The sequence below is a fragment of the Megalobrama amblycephala genome, linkage group LG17, assembly GCF_018812025.1.
Source record: "Megalobrama amblycephala isolate DHTTF-2021 linkage group LG17, ASM1881202v1, whole genome shotgun sequence".
In the NCBI taxonomy this organism is placed as follows: domain Eukaryota; kingdom Metazoa; phylum Chordata; class Actinopteri; order Cypriniformes; family Xenocyprididae; genus Megalobrama; species Megalobrama amblycephala.
In genome coordinates, this window is record NC_063060.1 from 6861555 (window position 1) to 6878305 (window position 16751).

At 36.2% G+C, this 16751-nt stretch overlaps 1 protein-coding gene across 2 annotated transcripts; it reads left to right on the plus strand.

Moving 5' to 3' along the window:
- The first annotated feature begins 1930 nt into the window (after nucleotides 1–1930).
- On the plus strand, nucleotides 1931–16207 carry LOC125251389 (interferon-induced very large GTPase 1). Of its 2 annotated transcripts, none has more exons than XM_048164379.1 (7): nucleotides 1931–2210; nucleotides 4680–5009; nucleotides 6081–6411; nucleotides 6937–7048; nucleotides 7156–7746; nucleotides 8230–8318; nucleotides 10774–16207. In XM_048164379.1, exons 2-7 carry the CDS (start codon nucleotides 4690–4692, stop codon nucleotides 15562–15564), a joined length of 6234 nt encoding a protein of 2077 aa, XP_048020336.1. In that variant the 5' UTR covers nucleotides 1931–2210; nucleotides 4680–4689; the 3' UTR covers nucleotides 15565–16207. The 2 variants fall into 2 exon arrangements, with proteins under 2 accessions (XP_048020336.1, XP_048020337.1); XM_048164380.1 differs by having other exon boundaries at nucleotides 7156–7737.
- Nucleotides 16208–16751: the final 544 nt, after the last annotated feature.

A 16751-nucleotide genomic window follows, 5' to 3' on the forward strand; every position in this document is an offset into this window, starting at 1 on the left:
TTATGTCAATTATGTAATTTAGGTAATGTAAGTGTTTTTTCTAATGTGGCATCTGTAGCCTGTGATAACTATATAATGATAATTGTTTCAGTATAAAGGGTGATTTGAAACATGTATCTTGCATTGTTTGCTGTTGGATGAACTGATTGTTAAAAGTACTAAACTGAAAGAAGAACATACTGTTGTGTTTCTGTGATTAAACCAAATGTTCCCATTACATGTTACAATGATCTTGTGTTTTGAAACAGTGATTATGTGGACTGAAAACATGTGCAACTGACTGAAAGCATTTTTGCAATTTTTGTACTAAGAGTTTTGAAAATGTGCTCCTTACTTGTGAAAATAGTACCAAAGCGAATAAAAAAAACTGTAATACAAAGTAGTTAAAGACACCTAATATGAAGTGGGACTGAACATTTTTATTTAAACAGCACATTTATTTTTGTAGAAATATGTTACGTAAACTGGAAACTCACAGTTGCTTGTTCTTTTTTACATATTCTATTGTCTTCCCCTAACACCACATATTCTCACATATCTTCCATACCTTCCACTACAAGCAACTGTGTTTTGTTAGTTTGTATGTAACACATTTCTACAAAAATAAACTGCTGTAGCTGTTTAGAGATTTAGACATTTCTGCATGTCCAAAAATGGCAGTGATTGTGCTGGGAAAACTCCATATAGCCTACTGTATGCTTCCAAACTTGATTGGGTGATTGAAATATTGTTATTCTTGTTTCATTACAATGGCAGGCCATTTGCCAATTCAGCAGACATTACAAACATTCGATGTCATAAGTATTTATGGACTGCATGCATGTCTGACAGATTTTGATATCTGAATAGATTATTTTGCATGTGGAGGCTCGCTTGATGAAAGAATGTTTAGAAGTTTTGAAGAGTTTGACAGTTTCACAGAGAATCAACTCATAAGTTTTGATCAACAAGCCATGTGCATTTAGATGTTGTGCAAACTGTAGACAATTCTATTTACTCTTTTGTACATAGTATGTACGTGGCAAAACAAATGCAATTTGCTTAAATCAATAAGAAATCCAAATCTGATGTGAACAAGAACCTACTTGTTCAGAGACCTGAACTTATTGTTTTTAGAAAACAACAACAACAACAACAACAAAACAAAGCAATTGAGAAAAACTGTAATAATAAAATAAACTCAGGTAAATCCACAAGGCATGACAGAGTGCACATAACACAAATGACAACTGAAGGGTGAACAAGGAGGAACTAAATACACAGAGATTATGAACTCAATGACAATCAGCTGTGAGAATAATCAGTGAACAAATTGTAGGGAACCCCCCATCGGCCCAAAAAGGAATCCGACTGCCTGGGCGAAGGTTAACGCGTGTATATCTTTTCAGAGGCGGGGTTTCATACTGTAGACGTGTGAGGACAGTTTAGGGCAAGACGTTGTCCTTTGCTATTTCTTTGAGATCGTCTATCCAGATGAGTTTTATTGCTTTATTGCAGGGCACTTGATCTCAGTTTTTGTCCTAGCAGGAAAATGAAGTCTTACAAAATGATTGTCTAGAAACAAAGGCAAAGAAACTCTTGACTAGGGAAAACAAAAGCAAAATTCCATGAAAATGAAACTAACTAAACAGAAACATGGCATTACTCCCTCCTCTGTAAGGCGTGACCTTGTGCTGGAACAACTAATTCAGTGACAAGCAGCTGTGAGAATCCATAGAAACTAATGATTGGTGGGAAACAAAGACAAAAAACATGACTAGGGAAAACAAAACTAAAAGTCCATGAAAAGTAAACTAACTAAACAAAACAAAATTGTGACCGATGCACGCTTATTATTTTTTGATCTGTGACTGCATTACTTTTGACAGGGAATTGATCCCATACTTTCAGTTTACCAGAAATCACGTGACCTGTTTAGAAACTCTGTAGATTAAAGTTTCATTTTTACCAGTTCAACCTGATTAGTTCAATGACCATCAGTCTAAAGTTAGGTATTAACCAGATTTGTTCTAAGATTTAGAGAGATTAAGATAATCAGAATGAGCTACGTAGTTGAGAGGTTGGATCTTTATGATTGTATGAGGCTGTCTGAGATTCTCTTAGTAAGGATTTGATCACCCTCTGTCTTCATAGTGTGTCATTTTTTTAAGTGTTTCAGTTTTTTTTAATCCTATTGACTTTCAAGCTGGATTCCAGTTGCTGAACAACAGGTGATTTTCATTTATTATTTTTAATTAATAGTTTTATGAGAAGTTTGTCTGTGTTTCTCCAGGATGTTCACATGCAGACATTTTTTAAAATATATTTTAAAATCAACTACAGTAATTTATTATTCTTATTTGTTGCTCGCAGCTATTATATTTCCTTATTATTGTTATTTTCTTCTTGCTGTTTGTTGAAAGCCCGCAATATTATTTTGTGTACTATAGAGCCTATTTGATTTTTGGTGTTCTGATAAACCTTTATTTCATTAATGACAAGATGCATTGATTGGTCATAATGTCCTTATTTTTTATTTATTTATTTTCTTTTGTTAGAAGATTTACATCATGTTCATTTGCACGATATAACCTTTTTTCTTTGTTAATGACTCATTCATAAGACTTCACCTTTGTTACTTTATATATTTACTATTTCAAATAACCAATAAACAAAACTTATTTTGTACAGTTGGTCTTTAATGGTCTATTCCCTGTAGTATAGAGCTATGAAATTTTGTTGCCATTTTGTTGTTTGCATCAAATTAAATTTACAAAAGTAATTTTAGATACATTATACATAAAAAAAAATAATGCAAATAAAGTTTATACTTTCTTAATAGTGTTTATACTTTCATGTTTCAAATAGCTTTTGTGAAATTAAAATGTCAAAATATGGGTGAAATAACGTTTTCACAATATTATGTTGAAAGACAAATACTTTGCAATCTTGCTGTAACAGAGTTCGTTTGTTTAGGAAGGAAGAGGACAGGGTCAGCTTTGACTACTGGCTACTTTATTCAGAAATAATAAAAGAAAAGGTGTGCAGAAATAAACATCAAAAATCACTCCAGACAATCAGGCAGGAATCCAGGAGTGTGGCAGTCAGTAGTCCTTCTCTCTCTCACTCGCTCCTGCTTCTCCTGGCGTTTTATACTCTCTCCACGCCAATTACTGAAACAAGAGACAGGTGTTTGTTATTTGCGCTTAACCCACTCACTCACCGCACGTCTCCTGTCTCTCTCTCCCGCTGCAGAACTCGCTGAACCACGCCCCCTTGTCACACTTGCATTGACAAATGTGATTTTTGAATTGTTTGACAATTCTCTCATGAAATTTGGCACAAAATTTTTACTTTTACTATTTTGCCTCTGTCACAATTTTTTTTTTTTTTTTTGAAGTGTGTTGCAGCCATCAACATCAAAATTTGTTTATATTTACAAAACACAATTAATGTGGTCAGAGAAAACATTGGATTTTTTTTCCTTTGTGCTTTTGTCAGTTAAATAAAAGTTAAAGAAAACTAACAATTCACAAATTCTTGATTTTATTACATTACAATACATTGGGGCTGTATTTAAAGGACTGTGTCTTGTTTTTTGTCTTATCATAGTGTAACAGGAACAAGAAGCCATTCTGAAATCATATAAAAAACTGATTTCGACAGTTTGTGACATCATCAAAAGGCACCCAGAAGACCATGTGGTGCTGCAGCAAAGATTGCTCTTAAATATTTGACAGTTTCACCTTTTCACGGTGTGGTAACCTAAATTACAAAAACACAGTCATTTTTGTGGCCAAGCAAGTCGGAAACAAAGGGACAATCTATGCAAGCATGGCAGAGAGCCTCAGAACAATAAAATAAAATGCTTATTATTTTTCAACATCTGCTTCTGCCGTCATTTACTCAATACAGACTGATACATACTAATACTAAAAATATTTCAGTAATGGGAACAATGACAATATTCTTTCCCTTTTTGGCAAAACGTCATTCAGAGTACCAAATCATGGTCATATATAATGTAAAAGATATATTTTATGTAAAAAAAAAAAAAAAAAAAAAAAAAAAAATTATTCTGACCTGTACTTATTGATATATATATAACAATATGAGATCATAAATGTTATTGTGTTTCAAATGATGTTTACTTCCTTACAAAAACCTCTTGCTGACAGATGGGTAAAACCTACTGGTTTTTAGGATAGTGACAAAGTATAAAGACTCAAAAAAGGCAATTAAATAGTATTTAGGGGCTGTACTCTGGTCCTTAAAATGAGTCTTTTAATCTGTCATCAAATGATTCTTGTTTTAAATAAAAAATATTTTTGGTATAAACTATTGTTACACTTTGAATGACATTTTAATGGGTGTCTTCTGTAAATCATGTACATAAAATTAAACAGGACACATTCTAATATTTATTTATTTGTTTGTTTTTGATGCTTAAAAAGCCCTTTTCATCTTCTATGTACTGACATGTACTTAAGCTAACAGCATTCAAAACTTTTATTTTTATTTTACTCTATATATACCTTTTTTGAAGGGAAGCATCATTTGTTTGTGGATGTTTTATATACAGTATATTTTGTATTCATACAATCAAAGTCAGAATGTTCAAATACTGTTTGGGACCACTGTATCTTCTCTGGGGTTTATATGATCCACCAAACCTGTTTAATGTTTATTTTGTTTTACAGTCATATAATTATGGATCAAGATACAGAAGATAATGAAATGGACACCTCTCCAGATTCATATAGAGATTCAGATTGCATCAGTCCTTCAGTCACACATCAATATCTGGATGACATCATGGAAAATCCTCGGGAAACAAATCAAGAACCAGAGGATGTCTTGGGGAATCTTCCAGTGACACATGATGAAAAAACCCTAAACAAAGACAATTATGAACCAGTTGTGACAGATTCAACAACTAAAGTAGAATTGCAACCATCTCCACTTCCTTTCACATCACTTGATCAAGACCCTGGATCAAAGACCTCAAATAAAGCACCTGAGAATACAAGGTAAAAGTGAAAACACACTCTTAAAATATGTTCCAAAAGGGGGTTTTCACAGTAGTGCTATAGAAGAACCATTTTTGGTTCCCCCATCCAAAAAAAAAAAAAATAATAATAATAAAAAAAAATTCTGTGGAAAAGAAACTTTCTGTGGCCCAGCACAAGTCATTGACTGCGTCTGGGCCAATACACCCACCCTCACTCAAAAAAAAAAAAAAAAAAAAAGTCTAAATTTAAGTTTTATGTAATTGAATTACATTCAAATTTTTCATCCATTTGGATTACATAGCTTTTACATAAACAAACTAATAAACTTAATGTGATCCATATTTGTAAGTCATATGTAAATGAAATAGGTAAGATTTATGTAATAGTATGCAGAAAAACGCCCGGGTTATATAACACTGCTAAGTGTTCATGTGTGTGCGCACTACTGAGTTAAAGTACCATTGAAGCATTGTCAGAGTTAATGAGATAATTAAGTGATGATTGAAAATTAATGATGAACACCTGCTGTTAACAAGCAGAATCACTGAAGGAAAGAGAAACAACTAACTTCAGTCACAGCCTTCAATGAAATCAATTGAAGAAAGATATTAAATCTTTCACGATCTGATTGAACAACTCCATAAGCTCTACAATACATTACCAGCTTCACTCATTACTAACTAGATTGACTTTATTTCTGTCATACATCTATATAAGTTCGTATGAGAATTAACAGAGGTTTAGATGTTGATGATTTATTGAGATTCATTTGATGTTACCATCTTTGAGGTCAGTGTTGGCTTTAATTGGGCTCTTGATTTTATTGCATCAAGAGTTCTCTGGCTGCTGTAACTGAGTGTTTATGAAACACCTTTGTTATGGCATAAATGTCAAGAGAATTTTTATTTTACTCTATATATATACCTATTTTGAAAGGAGGCATCATTTGTTTGTGGATGTTTTATATACAGTATATTTTGTATTCATACAATCAAAGTCAAAATGTTCAAATACTGTTTGGGACCACTGTATCTTGTCTGGGGTTTATATGATCCACCAAACCTGTTTAATGTTTATTTTGTTTTACAGTCATATAATTATGAATCAAGATACAGAAGATAATGAAATGGACACCTCTCCAGATTCATATAGAGATTCAGATTGCATCAGTCCTTCAGTCACACATCAATATACAGATGACATCATGGAAAATCCTCGGGTAACAAATCAAGAACCAGATGATGTCTTGGGGAATCCTCCAATGACACATGATGAAAAAACACTCAACAAAGACAATTATGAACCAGCTGTGACAGATTCAACAACTAAAGTAGAACTGCAACCATCTCCACTTCCTTTCACATCACTTGATCAAGACCCTGGATCAAAGACCTCAAATAAAGCACATGAAGAATACAAGGTAAAAGTGAAAACACACTCTTAAAATATGTTCCAAAAGGGGGTTTTCACAGTAGTGCCATAGAAGAACCATTTTTGGTTCCCCCCACTCCAAAATAAACTTTCTGTGAACAGTTCTTAAAAAACTTTATTTTCTTAGTGTGGAGAACATTTAATAATAAAACATTTCTAATAATTAAACAATGTTGTGCAGTTCAGAAGGTTCCATTGATTTTAAATGCTCTTTATGCTGCCAGATGCCAATAAAGACACTTTATTTTTAAGAATGAGGAGTGTAATTTAAAAAGAAAAGTCTTTGTTTTCAAAATTTCTTGCTGCACTGTACATATAAGGCCCAATATATTTTCTATGAATTTTCGTTTTCACAAGGCAATTTCACCTACATAGATGTAGAATAAACATTCAAGTGATGTTCAGATGTCCTCATACTTTTGGCCACATGGCATATGTATACAAATGTTTACTCATGCACAACCTTTTAAAGTCATGGTAATGAGGAACCGATCCTTTGTTGTTCTTTCTCCAGGATAATGTGAAGCCAGTAGAAGAAGGGAGTAACCTGGAACCAGACTGTAATCCAAACACAATTACAGTACATGTGTGCTCAGGCTTTAATGATTCATCTCAGAGCAATAAGGGTAAGAGTAAGACATGTGCCTATATCAGAAGCACCATTTCATTATCTTATATTGTGCTGTTATTCTTATATTATCTGAGTCTGAGAACAGTTCTGTGTTTGCTTTAGATCACAGTGATCCCGATTTGACTGTTGCATTATTTGGAAGCTCCGAGGCAGTCCAGTTTGGATGTGACAACATTCTACTTGGAGAGAAACAATTCTGTATAAAAAATGCAGAATTCCCTGAGATCATTCCATTACAAAGGAAGATATCGGAACATCATGTCTCTGTGATCAACATGATTGGCTCACATGAGACTGATCTTGAACCTGTTATTGGTCAAATACTGAATGAAATCCATGCCTTCATCTTTGTTGTGCGACTCGGACAGTTGACAGATGAGGATAAGATGGGTATTGAATGGCTACAGAGAATATTTGGTGACAGAGTTCTCCTCATTATTCTCCTCACCTATGAGAGAGGGGAAGAATGTGACACTATAATAGATGACTTGAAGAACAACTCTGTTCTGGAGCAGCTGCTGGAGAAATGTGGAGGAAGATATCACACCTGCAGCAAGAACATGAACAACCAATCAGAGATGAGAGAATTGATTGACAAGATTAAGAGTCTGTTCACTGACAATAATCAGCAGTTCCACACCAGAGAGATGTACACACCTTCAAGAGGCTTGAAAAACAGTGAAGGTCAAAGTGGTAACACAGATGCTTTGTTTATTACATCATTTTAACATTTTCATTCAAGATTCAATACTGCAATATATTTAAATATTAGGCTATGATTCATGTGAAAGTTGTTAGTGAAGGTCGTAATACTCAATTTTAAATTGAGCTTGGTCTAGTGATAGCCAGACAAATGTTGTCCACCAGAGGAAGCCAATGTCTTGTAGTAGTAATAAATCTGTGTAACTGGTTCAAAAGATTGTCTTGTAGTAGTAATAAAACTGCATGGATCGATGAGTGATCTCCAAAATACTTGAAGATTATTAAATGTTACCTTAATTTTAATATATCCTAATGATACTGAAAATATATTTGTCAAGTTGCAAGACAATGGATGTATTGCTGTCTATATCCATATTTGTTAATTAGCCAACTTAAAAGAATCAGTTCATAAGAGGCATTTGCTTTGTTTGGAAGTCCATTGATTTTTCGCCACTCTGTTTTTACAAAATCAAGGTTCAGAAACAGAAGCCAAGATCGGTGAGAATGACACACATCCATCGGGGACCTTGGCACTACAAACTGATAAACGTGACAAACAAAAGGTAAGAACTTGTAGAACTTGTCGGGCCAAAAAAAAATGTTTCGCCACTATATGGCGGGCCAGAACATAGCCAAAGGAAAATTTAAGAAATTAATTGAAAAATGCAACTAGAATTGACTGTGACAGACAGTTACAGTGTCTTTTGTAACTGGTAGTGAGCTGTTACTCTGTGTTAAATCCTGTAGTAGGACAGTCATTAACAAAAAGCAACATTTGTATGGCAGTGTCTGGGTTTTACAGTAGATAAATTAATAAAGCAGAGTAGTGACACGTATCCTGGCAAGTACCTTAATTCACCAACTTGCAACACAGACTGCCTTGCTAAAACACACATATGTGGGAGATGCAAAAAGATAATAGATACAAAAGATAATAGAACCCGTTATAATCAGTAATATTGTCTACACTAGATGCTGCAGGGTGCGAGGCGACACATTCCCTGTTCTGTTTCTGATGTAGTCCAAGTGCTTTGCAACGGTTAGTTTGTCACGTTCAGTGTAGACAGCTTTTAGCTGTTGCAGCGCGTCTGGTGTAGACACAGTGATAATATTAGATGGCACCACGAGACGAAAGATCTATTTCATAACCAGCAGCTATCAAAATAATCTGGCTGTGGGCACGGGCCAGATATAATTGCTAGCGGGCCAGTTTTGGCCCGCGGGCCGCCTATTACCGACCACTTTGTATTCTGTTTTTGTACGTGGTTCTAGAAGACGTAATCTACATTTATTTTTGCAACTTTGCATATAAATCTAAAATTTGCATAGCCTTTATAGCCTAAAAAGGAACTAATATTTGGTCTGAACAAAAGTTTACACTACCGCATTCTTTGGAGGCAGAGGACCTCTACATCCCGGTTGGTTGCCACCAAACCGCGTCATAGTTAATTACCATAAAGTTGACTTGACTTGTTGGCTGCATCCAAAAACCTCGGCAGCTGATTGTTGCCTCTCTGCCTTATAAGGCAATGACTTGTAAGGCAGTGTTTGTGCATGAAGGCACCTCATGAAACTGATTCTGAGGCAGCATAACAGTTTAATGATTCACAGCAAAATAGCGCAAACTTTGGTGAGAAGTATTTAATTACTACAATAGTATTTTCTTGCTAGAAATGACTTCAAAAGTGAAAAATGTTGGTCAAAAACATACATTTACACACAAACTGACCAGCAAATGCAATTTTCAGATGCCATCTTTATTTTATCTCAACTGTCACAGAATGGAAAGCACAGGATTGTGGGATATCAAAGCAGCGAAGAATATATCTATGATGCCTTCAAAAATAGATCAGATGAAGGTATCTCAGGAAACAGGAAGTAAAGCTAACATTGGATTTGGACATACCTTGATGCCTTCTTACATTAAAATATGTCCTCCGAAGGCATCATTTTCCAGTTTTCGGGTGCAGCTTTTGCCTCGCTGCCCCCCATCAGTCAATGAGTTTGCAGACAGTGTTTGCACACAGAGGTTGGCCTACCTGCCTCACACTGATTTCAGGGTTGGATATAGGCAGCATATAGGTTATGACATGCAATATAAATAGAGAAACTTTTGTGATAACTAAGAAAATATGTATTAGGCTACTACAATATTTCTCTCTATAGTAATTACATCAGTGGAAAATGTTGGTCAGAAACGTACACACAAACTGTTCACGTATAGGCTACTGGCTACCACAACTTTCCTTTTATTTTTTTAGCAGTCACAGAACCAATACTGGGATAGGCCTATCTTTAGCCAGTGATGGTATTATGGAAATGGACATACCTCCCTATTTACAGCTTTTGGATGCAGCGTGTCTCCTCAGTAGCAACTGAACTGTTTAAATATTAACCATCAAATAATGCACTCTTTAAAAAAAAATAATAATAATTTTTAAAATTTGCCATCCAAGAAGTGTTACAAGTAGCCTGAATCGATTATCGAATATTGTCGTCTGTACTTGCTTTTGATAGACTATTTTTGGATTCACTTGATTCAAGTTTTTCTTTGGGCTATATTTAGAAAAAGTGGGGGATAGCGGCTTAAAAGTACTTTAGCCTGTTGTAACAAAAATTTAAGTGATTCGATTTTGGGTAGGGTTAAGGGATATACAATAAAGGCATATTTAAAAATAGTACAAATGGAGCTACAAATAGGCTATATTTATGATATAATAGCCCACATTTTATGTTTCTACAGCTGTAAATGTAATTTTTACTGTTTACTTTTAGATGCTGTCAGTAAATATACTGTAGCCAGCATCTATCCAAGTGTACAAATAGCCTATGTTCGTATTTGTACCTGAAAATGTTAAATAACAATGGGATCACATTACATATTCATATTTAGCATATGTTCTAATTCTAAATGACCAAAAAGTGTACTAATTAGCATTCTTTTCCATTGCTTTTCGACTAGTCATACCATTTAACTATATGCATTGTGGTACTGTTTTGTTTTTTGTTTTTTTACAGCTAGGTGCTATGCAACTCATCAACAGGATTCATCTTGAAGGCAAACAGCTAAACCTGAGAACTGTAGATTTCCTTAAGCCAGTTGTACAATCACAGTCCCAAGAGTCTTTTGCAGAGGAGGAGCTGGCTTCAGTTTTTCTACAAAAATTGATGATGATGGACTACAGAGCAAGATGCCTCCAGATTAAAGAACAACATCACACACAACAAACAAAGAATGACTCGTCTGAAGATGTTGGCGATGCCTTTGCTAATATTTTTGGAGAAACTGCTAAACCCTCTGATGAAACAAACAAATTAGATGCTGTCCACTTGATGGATGTTCAGCTGGCAGTGTTTCATTGGGCTGATAGTTTCCTAAAGCAGCTCATGGTGACTAAACTCTCACAGTGTCAGTATGCTCTGCCTCTGCTTGTACCAAATCCATTCACACAACAGATTGAGTTCCCACTCTGGACATTTCGACAAATCAACAAGAGCTGGAAGACAACTGATGACAAAGGTAAAATCTGTAGCAAATTCCAGCCAGTCTACAAGGCAGAAACTCCAATGGTGGCTTTCTTCAGGTTTGGCCCTGTGGCCTCCAAGTCTCAACTGATGAACAGCCTGATCAATGAAAAACACAACACCTTCTTCCACAGGAACTGCCCAGGCAGCAGCAGAACCAGAGTCCTGATGGATGGACTGGTGGAGATCGCCTGGTACTGTCCCTCTGGAGAGAAAACAGACAGATTTACTCAATGTGTTGCATTCTGTAACCTCCATGGTGATGCAGGAGCCAATGAGAAGCAGCTGGATATCCTGACTGAAATGGCCTCTGTAAATGTTGCTATTTTACCACAACTCGGCAAGAATGACAAAAGCATGACCAAGATCCAAAACTTCTACAAGGACTCGAAGCCACTCATCTGCCTCCTTACTGATAATGATTCCGCTCTCACAGAAATGAGAGAAGGGAAATACAAAATTGGTTTAAAAGACAGAAATCAGTCAGCTGTATTTGAAGAAATCAGAAGAGCTATAAATAATGGGCTCTTGTCTTTTAAATCATTTCCCATTTTCAAGCTTGAAGCCGTGGCCAAGCACTCCGGTATCAGAGTAGACGAGGACAATGATGAAGACCTCAGGAGTGGAAAAGAGTCAGCACAGCAGATGATGAGATTACTGCAGGGTAAAGATCTGACTGAAATCAAAGAATCAATTTTGCCATTGCAGGGAAAACTGTGGCATCAATGGTGTGAGAAGAATAAAGAACTTCATCGACCAACATTAGGAGAGATGTATAAGGGGAGCAACATAGAAAAAAGCAAAAGTTCTAAGCAATCAGAAATGCTAAAAGTTCGTGAACAGCAACAAACATCAGTCTTAAGCGAGTTTATCAAAATCTTCATTCAAAACCTGAATTCACCAGTAGGAAATAAGGTGTCATATTTTCTCAAATGGCTGGGCATCCTGCTGGATGACTACACCGCTGAAAGTCTTTCAGCCCTTCTTCATGAGTATGATAAAAAATGGTCAACAGTCCTAAATCTTAAAAAGAAACATGATAAATCACAGCAACTGGCAGCTGCACAAGTAGAACTTGAGACAGTATCAGAGAAACTACAAGCAGCAACCTTTGGCGTGGAGCACATACTGAGAGAGATCGGTCAGATTTACGAATCATGTTCATCTGTTAAAAGGCACAATCGAGACCTGACGTTTAACTTCTCTTCTCTTCCGAGTATTGCAGCACAGATGATGATGTCTGGATTTCCACTGGAGCTGATGGATGGTGATGCTGCCCATGTTCCTCTGATCTGGGTTACTGCAGTTCTTGATGCACTCATCCACAAACTGGGAGACAAGAGAGTCTATGTGTTGTCAGTTTTAGGGATTCAGAGCTCTGGGAAATCCACTATGCTGAACGCCATGTTTGGACTGCAGTTTGCTGTCAGTGCTGGCAGGTGCACCAGAGGAGCTTTCATGCAGCTGGTCAGAGTGTCAAAAGAGATGAAATCACAGCTGAAGTTTGACTACATTCTAGTTGTTGATACTGAGGGACTTCGTGCCCTAGAACTGGCTGGAAGGTCGACAAGAAATCATGACAATGAAATGGCCACATTTGTTGTTGGTCTCGGAAATATGACACTGATCAACATCTTTGGAGAAAACACAGCCGAGATGCAGGACATTCTTCAGATTGTTGTTCAAGCCTTCATGAGGATGAAGAAGATCAGGCTGAATCCAGGCTGCATGTTTGTGCATCAGAATGTTTCAGATGTTACAGCCGGAGAGAAAAACATGGAAGGAAGGAGACGACTGCAGGAGAAACTGGATGAGATGACGAAACTCGCTGCTAAAGAAGAAGACTGTGATACAGAGTTTTTCAGTGATGTCATTACATTTGATGTTCAGACTGATGTGAAGTATTTTGCACAGCTGTGGGAAGGCAGCCCACCAATGGCACCACCAAATCCAGACTACAGCAGAAATATTCAGGAGTTGAAGGACACAATTCTCTCAAAAGCTTCTACATCTAGCGGCATTACGCTGTCTCAGTTTAAAATGCGTATTAAAGATCTGTGGAATGCACTGCTAAATGAAAGCTTTGTGTTCAGCTTCAAAAACACACTTGAGATTGCAGTATACAGAAAACTAGAAACTAAGTACAGCGACTGGACATGGACCCTCAGAAGCGCTATGTTGAGCACTGAAGACAAATTCTACAACAGAATTGCCAATGGAAACATTAAGGTTCAGGATAATGACTTATTGGCTGACATGAGGATGACAAAAGAGCAGGTCGAAAAATCAATGATGTCTTACTTTGAGGAGGACAAAGACAAAGAAATTCTGTGTCAGTGGCGAGGAAGATTTGAAACCAGAATCAAAGATCTTCATGATGACCTTGTGAAGGGAACAAAAAGAAAGTTAGATGAAGCAATTGAACAGAAAAAAGCCAGGGAGAAGCTGGATCAAAGAAGGACAGAGTATGAAAACAAGCTTTTCAGTCGGAGCAAGGAACTAGCTTTGAGACTGAAAGATACAGGAACAGATGAAAAGATGCTGAGCAAGGAGTTTGACAAAATGTGGAACAAATGGGTCACTGAAATGACTGAAGATACTCCTCCACTGGAAGACCTGAACTTCTGGGAGGATGTGACTCAAATCTTATCTGAAAATCAGGAATTGACTCTTGTAAATGAGCGGTTATATCAGAAAGACTATGAACTGATAGACATCCGGAATGATTATTGTGTCTACATGAGACTAAAGAAGCATCTAGAGCATTCTGATGAAGCTGAATCTTCAGAGGAAGCTGGTGAGAGCAAAAGCAAGGGTGGATTACTGAAGCGGTTTGGTCAAAAAATTATGTCAGGTATAGAATATATTACAGGGACTCAAAAGCCACCAGAGAATATGGACCTAAATGCTGAATGTCATTACTCTATAAGGCGTCTGACTCAAAAAATTATTCAGGACACTGAGAAAATAATGAAGAAGTCACCAGTTGGAACACGAGGCTACAGTGACAGTTATATTCAGGAAATAACAGACTGTGTTCAAAAGTCAATAAAGCAACATGAATCTGTGAGTCAAAAATACACTTTGAAAAAAGAGTTTACCATAGATCTCAGTCTTCACGTGTGTGACATTGCAAGACAGAAGTTTACTGAACTCCACAAAGAATTCAGAGAAGCAAATGACCCAAGAATTTATCTTGAGAAGCAGAAAACTCAGTATTGGAACATCTTCAAGAACTACTACAAAGGAGCGACAACAACAGCCATACTGAGTGAATTCATCTGCAGCAAACTTGAGTCTTCTATCCTACAAGCGGTTTACAACAAAACTGCTATTGATTTGGCAGCACAGATGAGGTCTGACATACAAGCATTACGTGAGAACAGACCAAATCTGGAGAAACACATTCTGAAATCCCTTGCAGAAAAGGAGGATTTTGACCAGTACATAAAATACATTCATAATCCTAGAGAACACTTCAAACAGTTCATAAAAAATGAAGTGGACAGATACTTCACCAAACAAAACAAAATGATTCTAAACATTTTCAAAGGAAATCTGACACAAAAAGAGCAGATTGTAAGTAATGCGATTAAAGCAGCTACAGTGCAGGTCAAGAGTCGGAGAGGAGACGGCAACATGTGGTTCAGATGCTTCACCACGACGCTAACAAATGAGCTAAAACTCACTGAGAATTCATGTGGTGATCTCAGCGAAATTGACTTAGATTTTCTTGAGAGTCTTTTAAATGGCAGTCTGAAGAAAGGGATGACAAAGCTACAGAACAGCTTTACAAGCATTAATGACATGAAAATGTGCAGGAAAAAACCAGATGAGATTTTGATTGAGCACTTCTGTCAGTGCTGTTGGGTTCAGTGTCCTTTCTGTAAAGCCATCTGCACCCACACGATGGAAGGCCATCCTGGAGATCACAGCGTTCCTTTCCACCGCATTATTGGACTGAATGGGTGGTTTTACAGAGGAACAACAAACTTGTCTATTGATATCTGCACAACAGTAGTAGCAAGTGATCGATGTTTTTATCCAAATTCCTCAGACGACAAAGTCCCCTGGAAAGAATACAGAAAAGGAGGTTCTTACTATGCTAACTGGAGCATCACCCCAGACCACTCTGAGCTGCCGTACTGGAAGTGGTTTGTGTGCAGATTCCAGAAAGATCTGGAAAAGTACTACAGTAAAACATTCCAGGGACATGGTCAGATTCCAATTGAATGGAAAAAGTACACAAAAAAAGATGCTCTGGAGAGTTTACAGTACATGTAATAGAAAGTACAAAAAAACAAATACCAAATGAAATTAGAAACAAATGCCAAATCAAATACTGTTTCACACTGAACTGATAGATGCAGTACACTATGCTTTTGTAGGAGGTGTTTTTTTCTAAAAAATATAATTATGTTTTGTTAGTAACTCTGCTGTGCTTTTTATTTCACCATCAAAGTGGAGACAAACATGGCTGTTAAAGCTAGTGGGAAATGTTTAATGATTTACTGTGTCAAAAATGTATCCTCTTCTTAAAAAAAGAAATTGAAGACTTTTAGATCCATGCTAGGAAATTGGTCGATGTGATAATGCAATCTGGCCCTGGCTGGAATTTGGAAGATAAATTAAACTGTGATGGACAATCCAAATTGTATTTACTGTTTTTGTTGTTTATTTCATTTTGGACATCATTTTGGAGAGTCATGTTACTTGTATCTTAAACCTGGACCACATGTTTCACTTACCAGAGATGAAAATGCACCATGATTTCCTAATTAATCACTTTAATCTTTAGAAAGCTTATATAGTACATACAGAGCAAAAATAATATGATTTGTACTCATGGTTATCACAGACATATTGTAGTTCTACATGTTTTAAATTGTGTGATTATGTCAATTCTGAATAAACTGAGTGAATAAAATAAGGTTTGATTTTTGCTTGGCACATAACTTACATAACACTTATGTTGTACACATTTGTAAAAAAAAAAAAAAGGGGGTAAAAAAAAGTATAATGTTTATATGTGCATTAGCTTTAATAGTGACATACATAACAGAGCAATATCAAGCATTTAGGCTGAAAACATACCCCTTTAGTATCAATGGTGTGGCAAATGTCTTCTGCATGTGTGCATTCTGCTTGTGCTGAACTCTCACTCTTAAAGCAGTCATTTACATTTATACTCAGGAATCACACGTTTGTCTAATATTGATACCAAACCAGAAAAAACACCACAAAATGTTATCCAGGAAGAAAGTGAAGGGTTAATTTGTGTTTATTCATATGGTGTGTGCAGTCTATTGTTATGTTTATTAACCCCTTACATCCTGAAGGCATTTTTCATAACTTAAAAGCAAGGGCTAATCCTACAAAAAACCAAGGTAGAATCAATTTCATGATCTTGTTTGATATAAAACCTTTAAAAATTTGAAAAAAGGAGAGATTTTGGAACATGTTTGGAGATT

What these genes read in the sequence shown, in the direction of transcription:
- LOC125251389 (XM_048164379.1), top strand. Translation starts at nt 4,690, where the DNA reads ATGGATCAAGATACAGAAGATAATGAAATGGACACCTCTCCAGATTCA. An exon ending in TTCATCTCAGAGCAATAAGG is followed by an intron (nt 7,049 to 7,155) that starts GTAAGAGTAAGA and finishes TGTTTGCTTTAG; the next exon opens with ATCACAGTGATCCCGATTTG. An exon ending in AAACAGTGAAGGTCAAAGTG is followed by an intron (nt 7,747 to 8,229) that starts GTAACACAGATG and finishes TACAAAATCAAG; the next exon opens with GTTCAGAAACAGAAGCCAAG.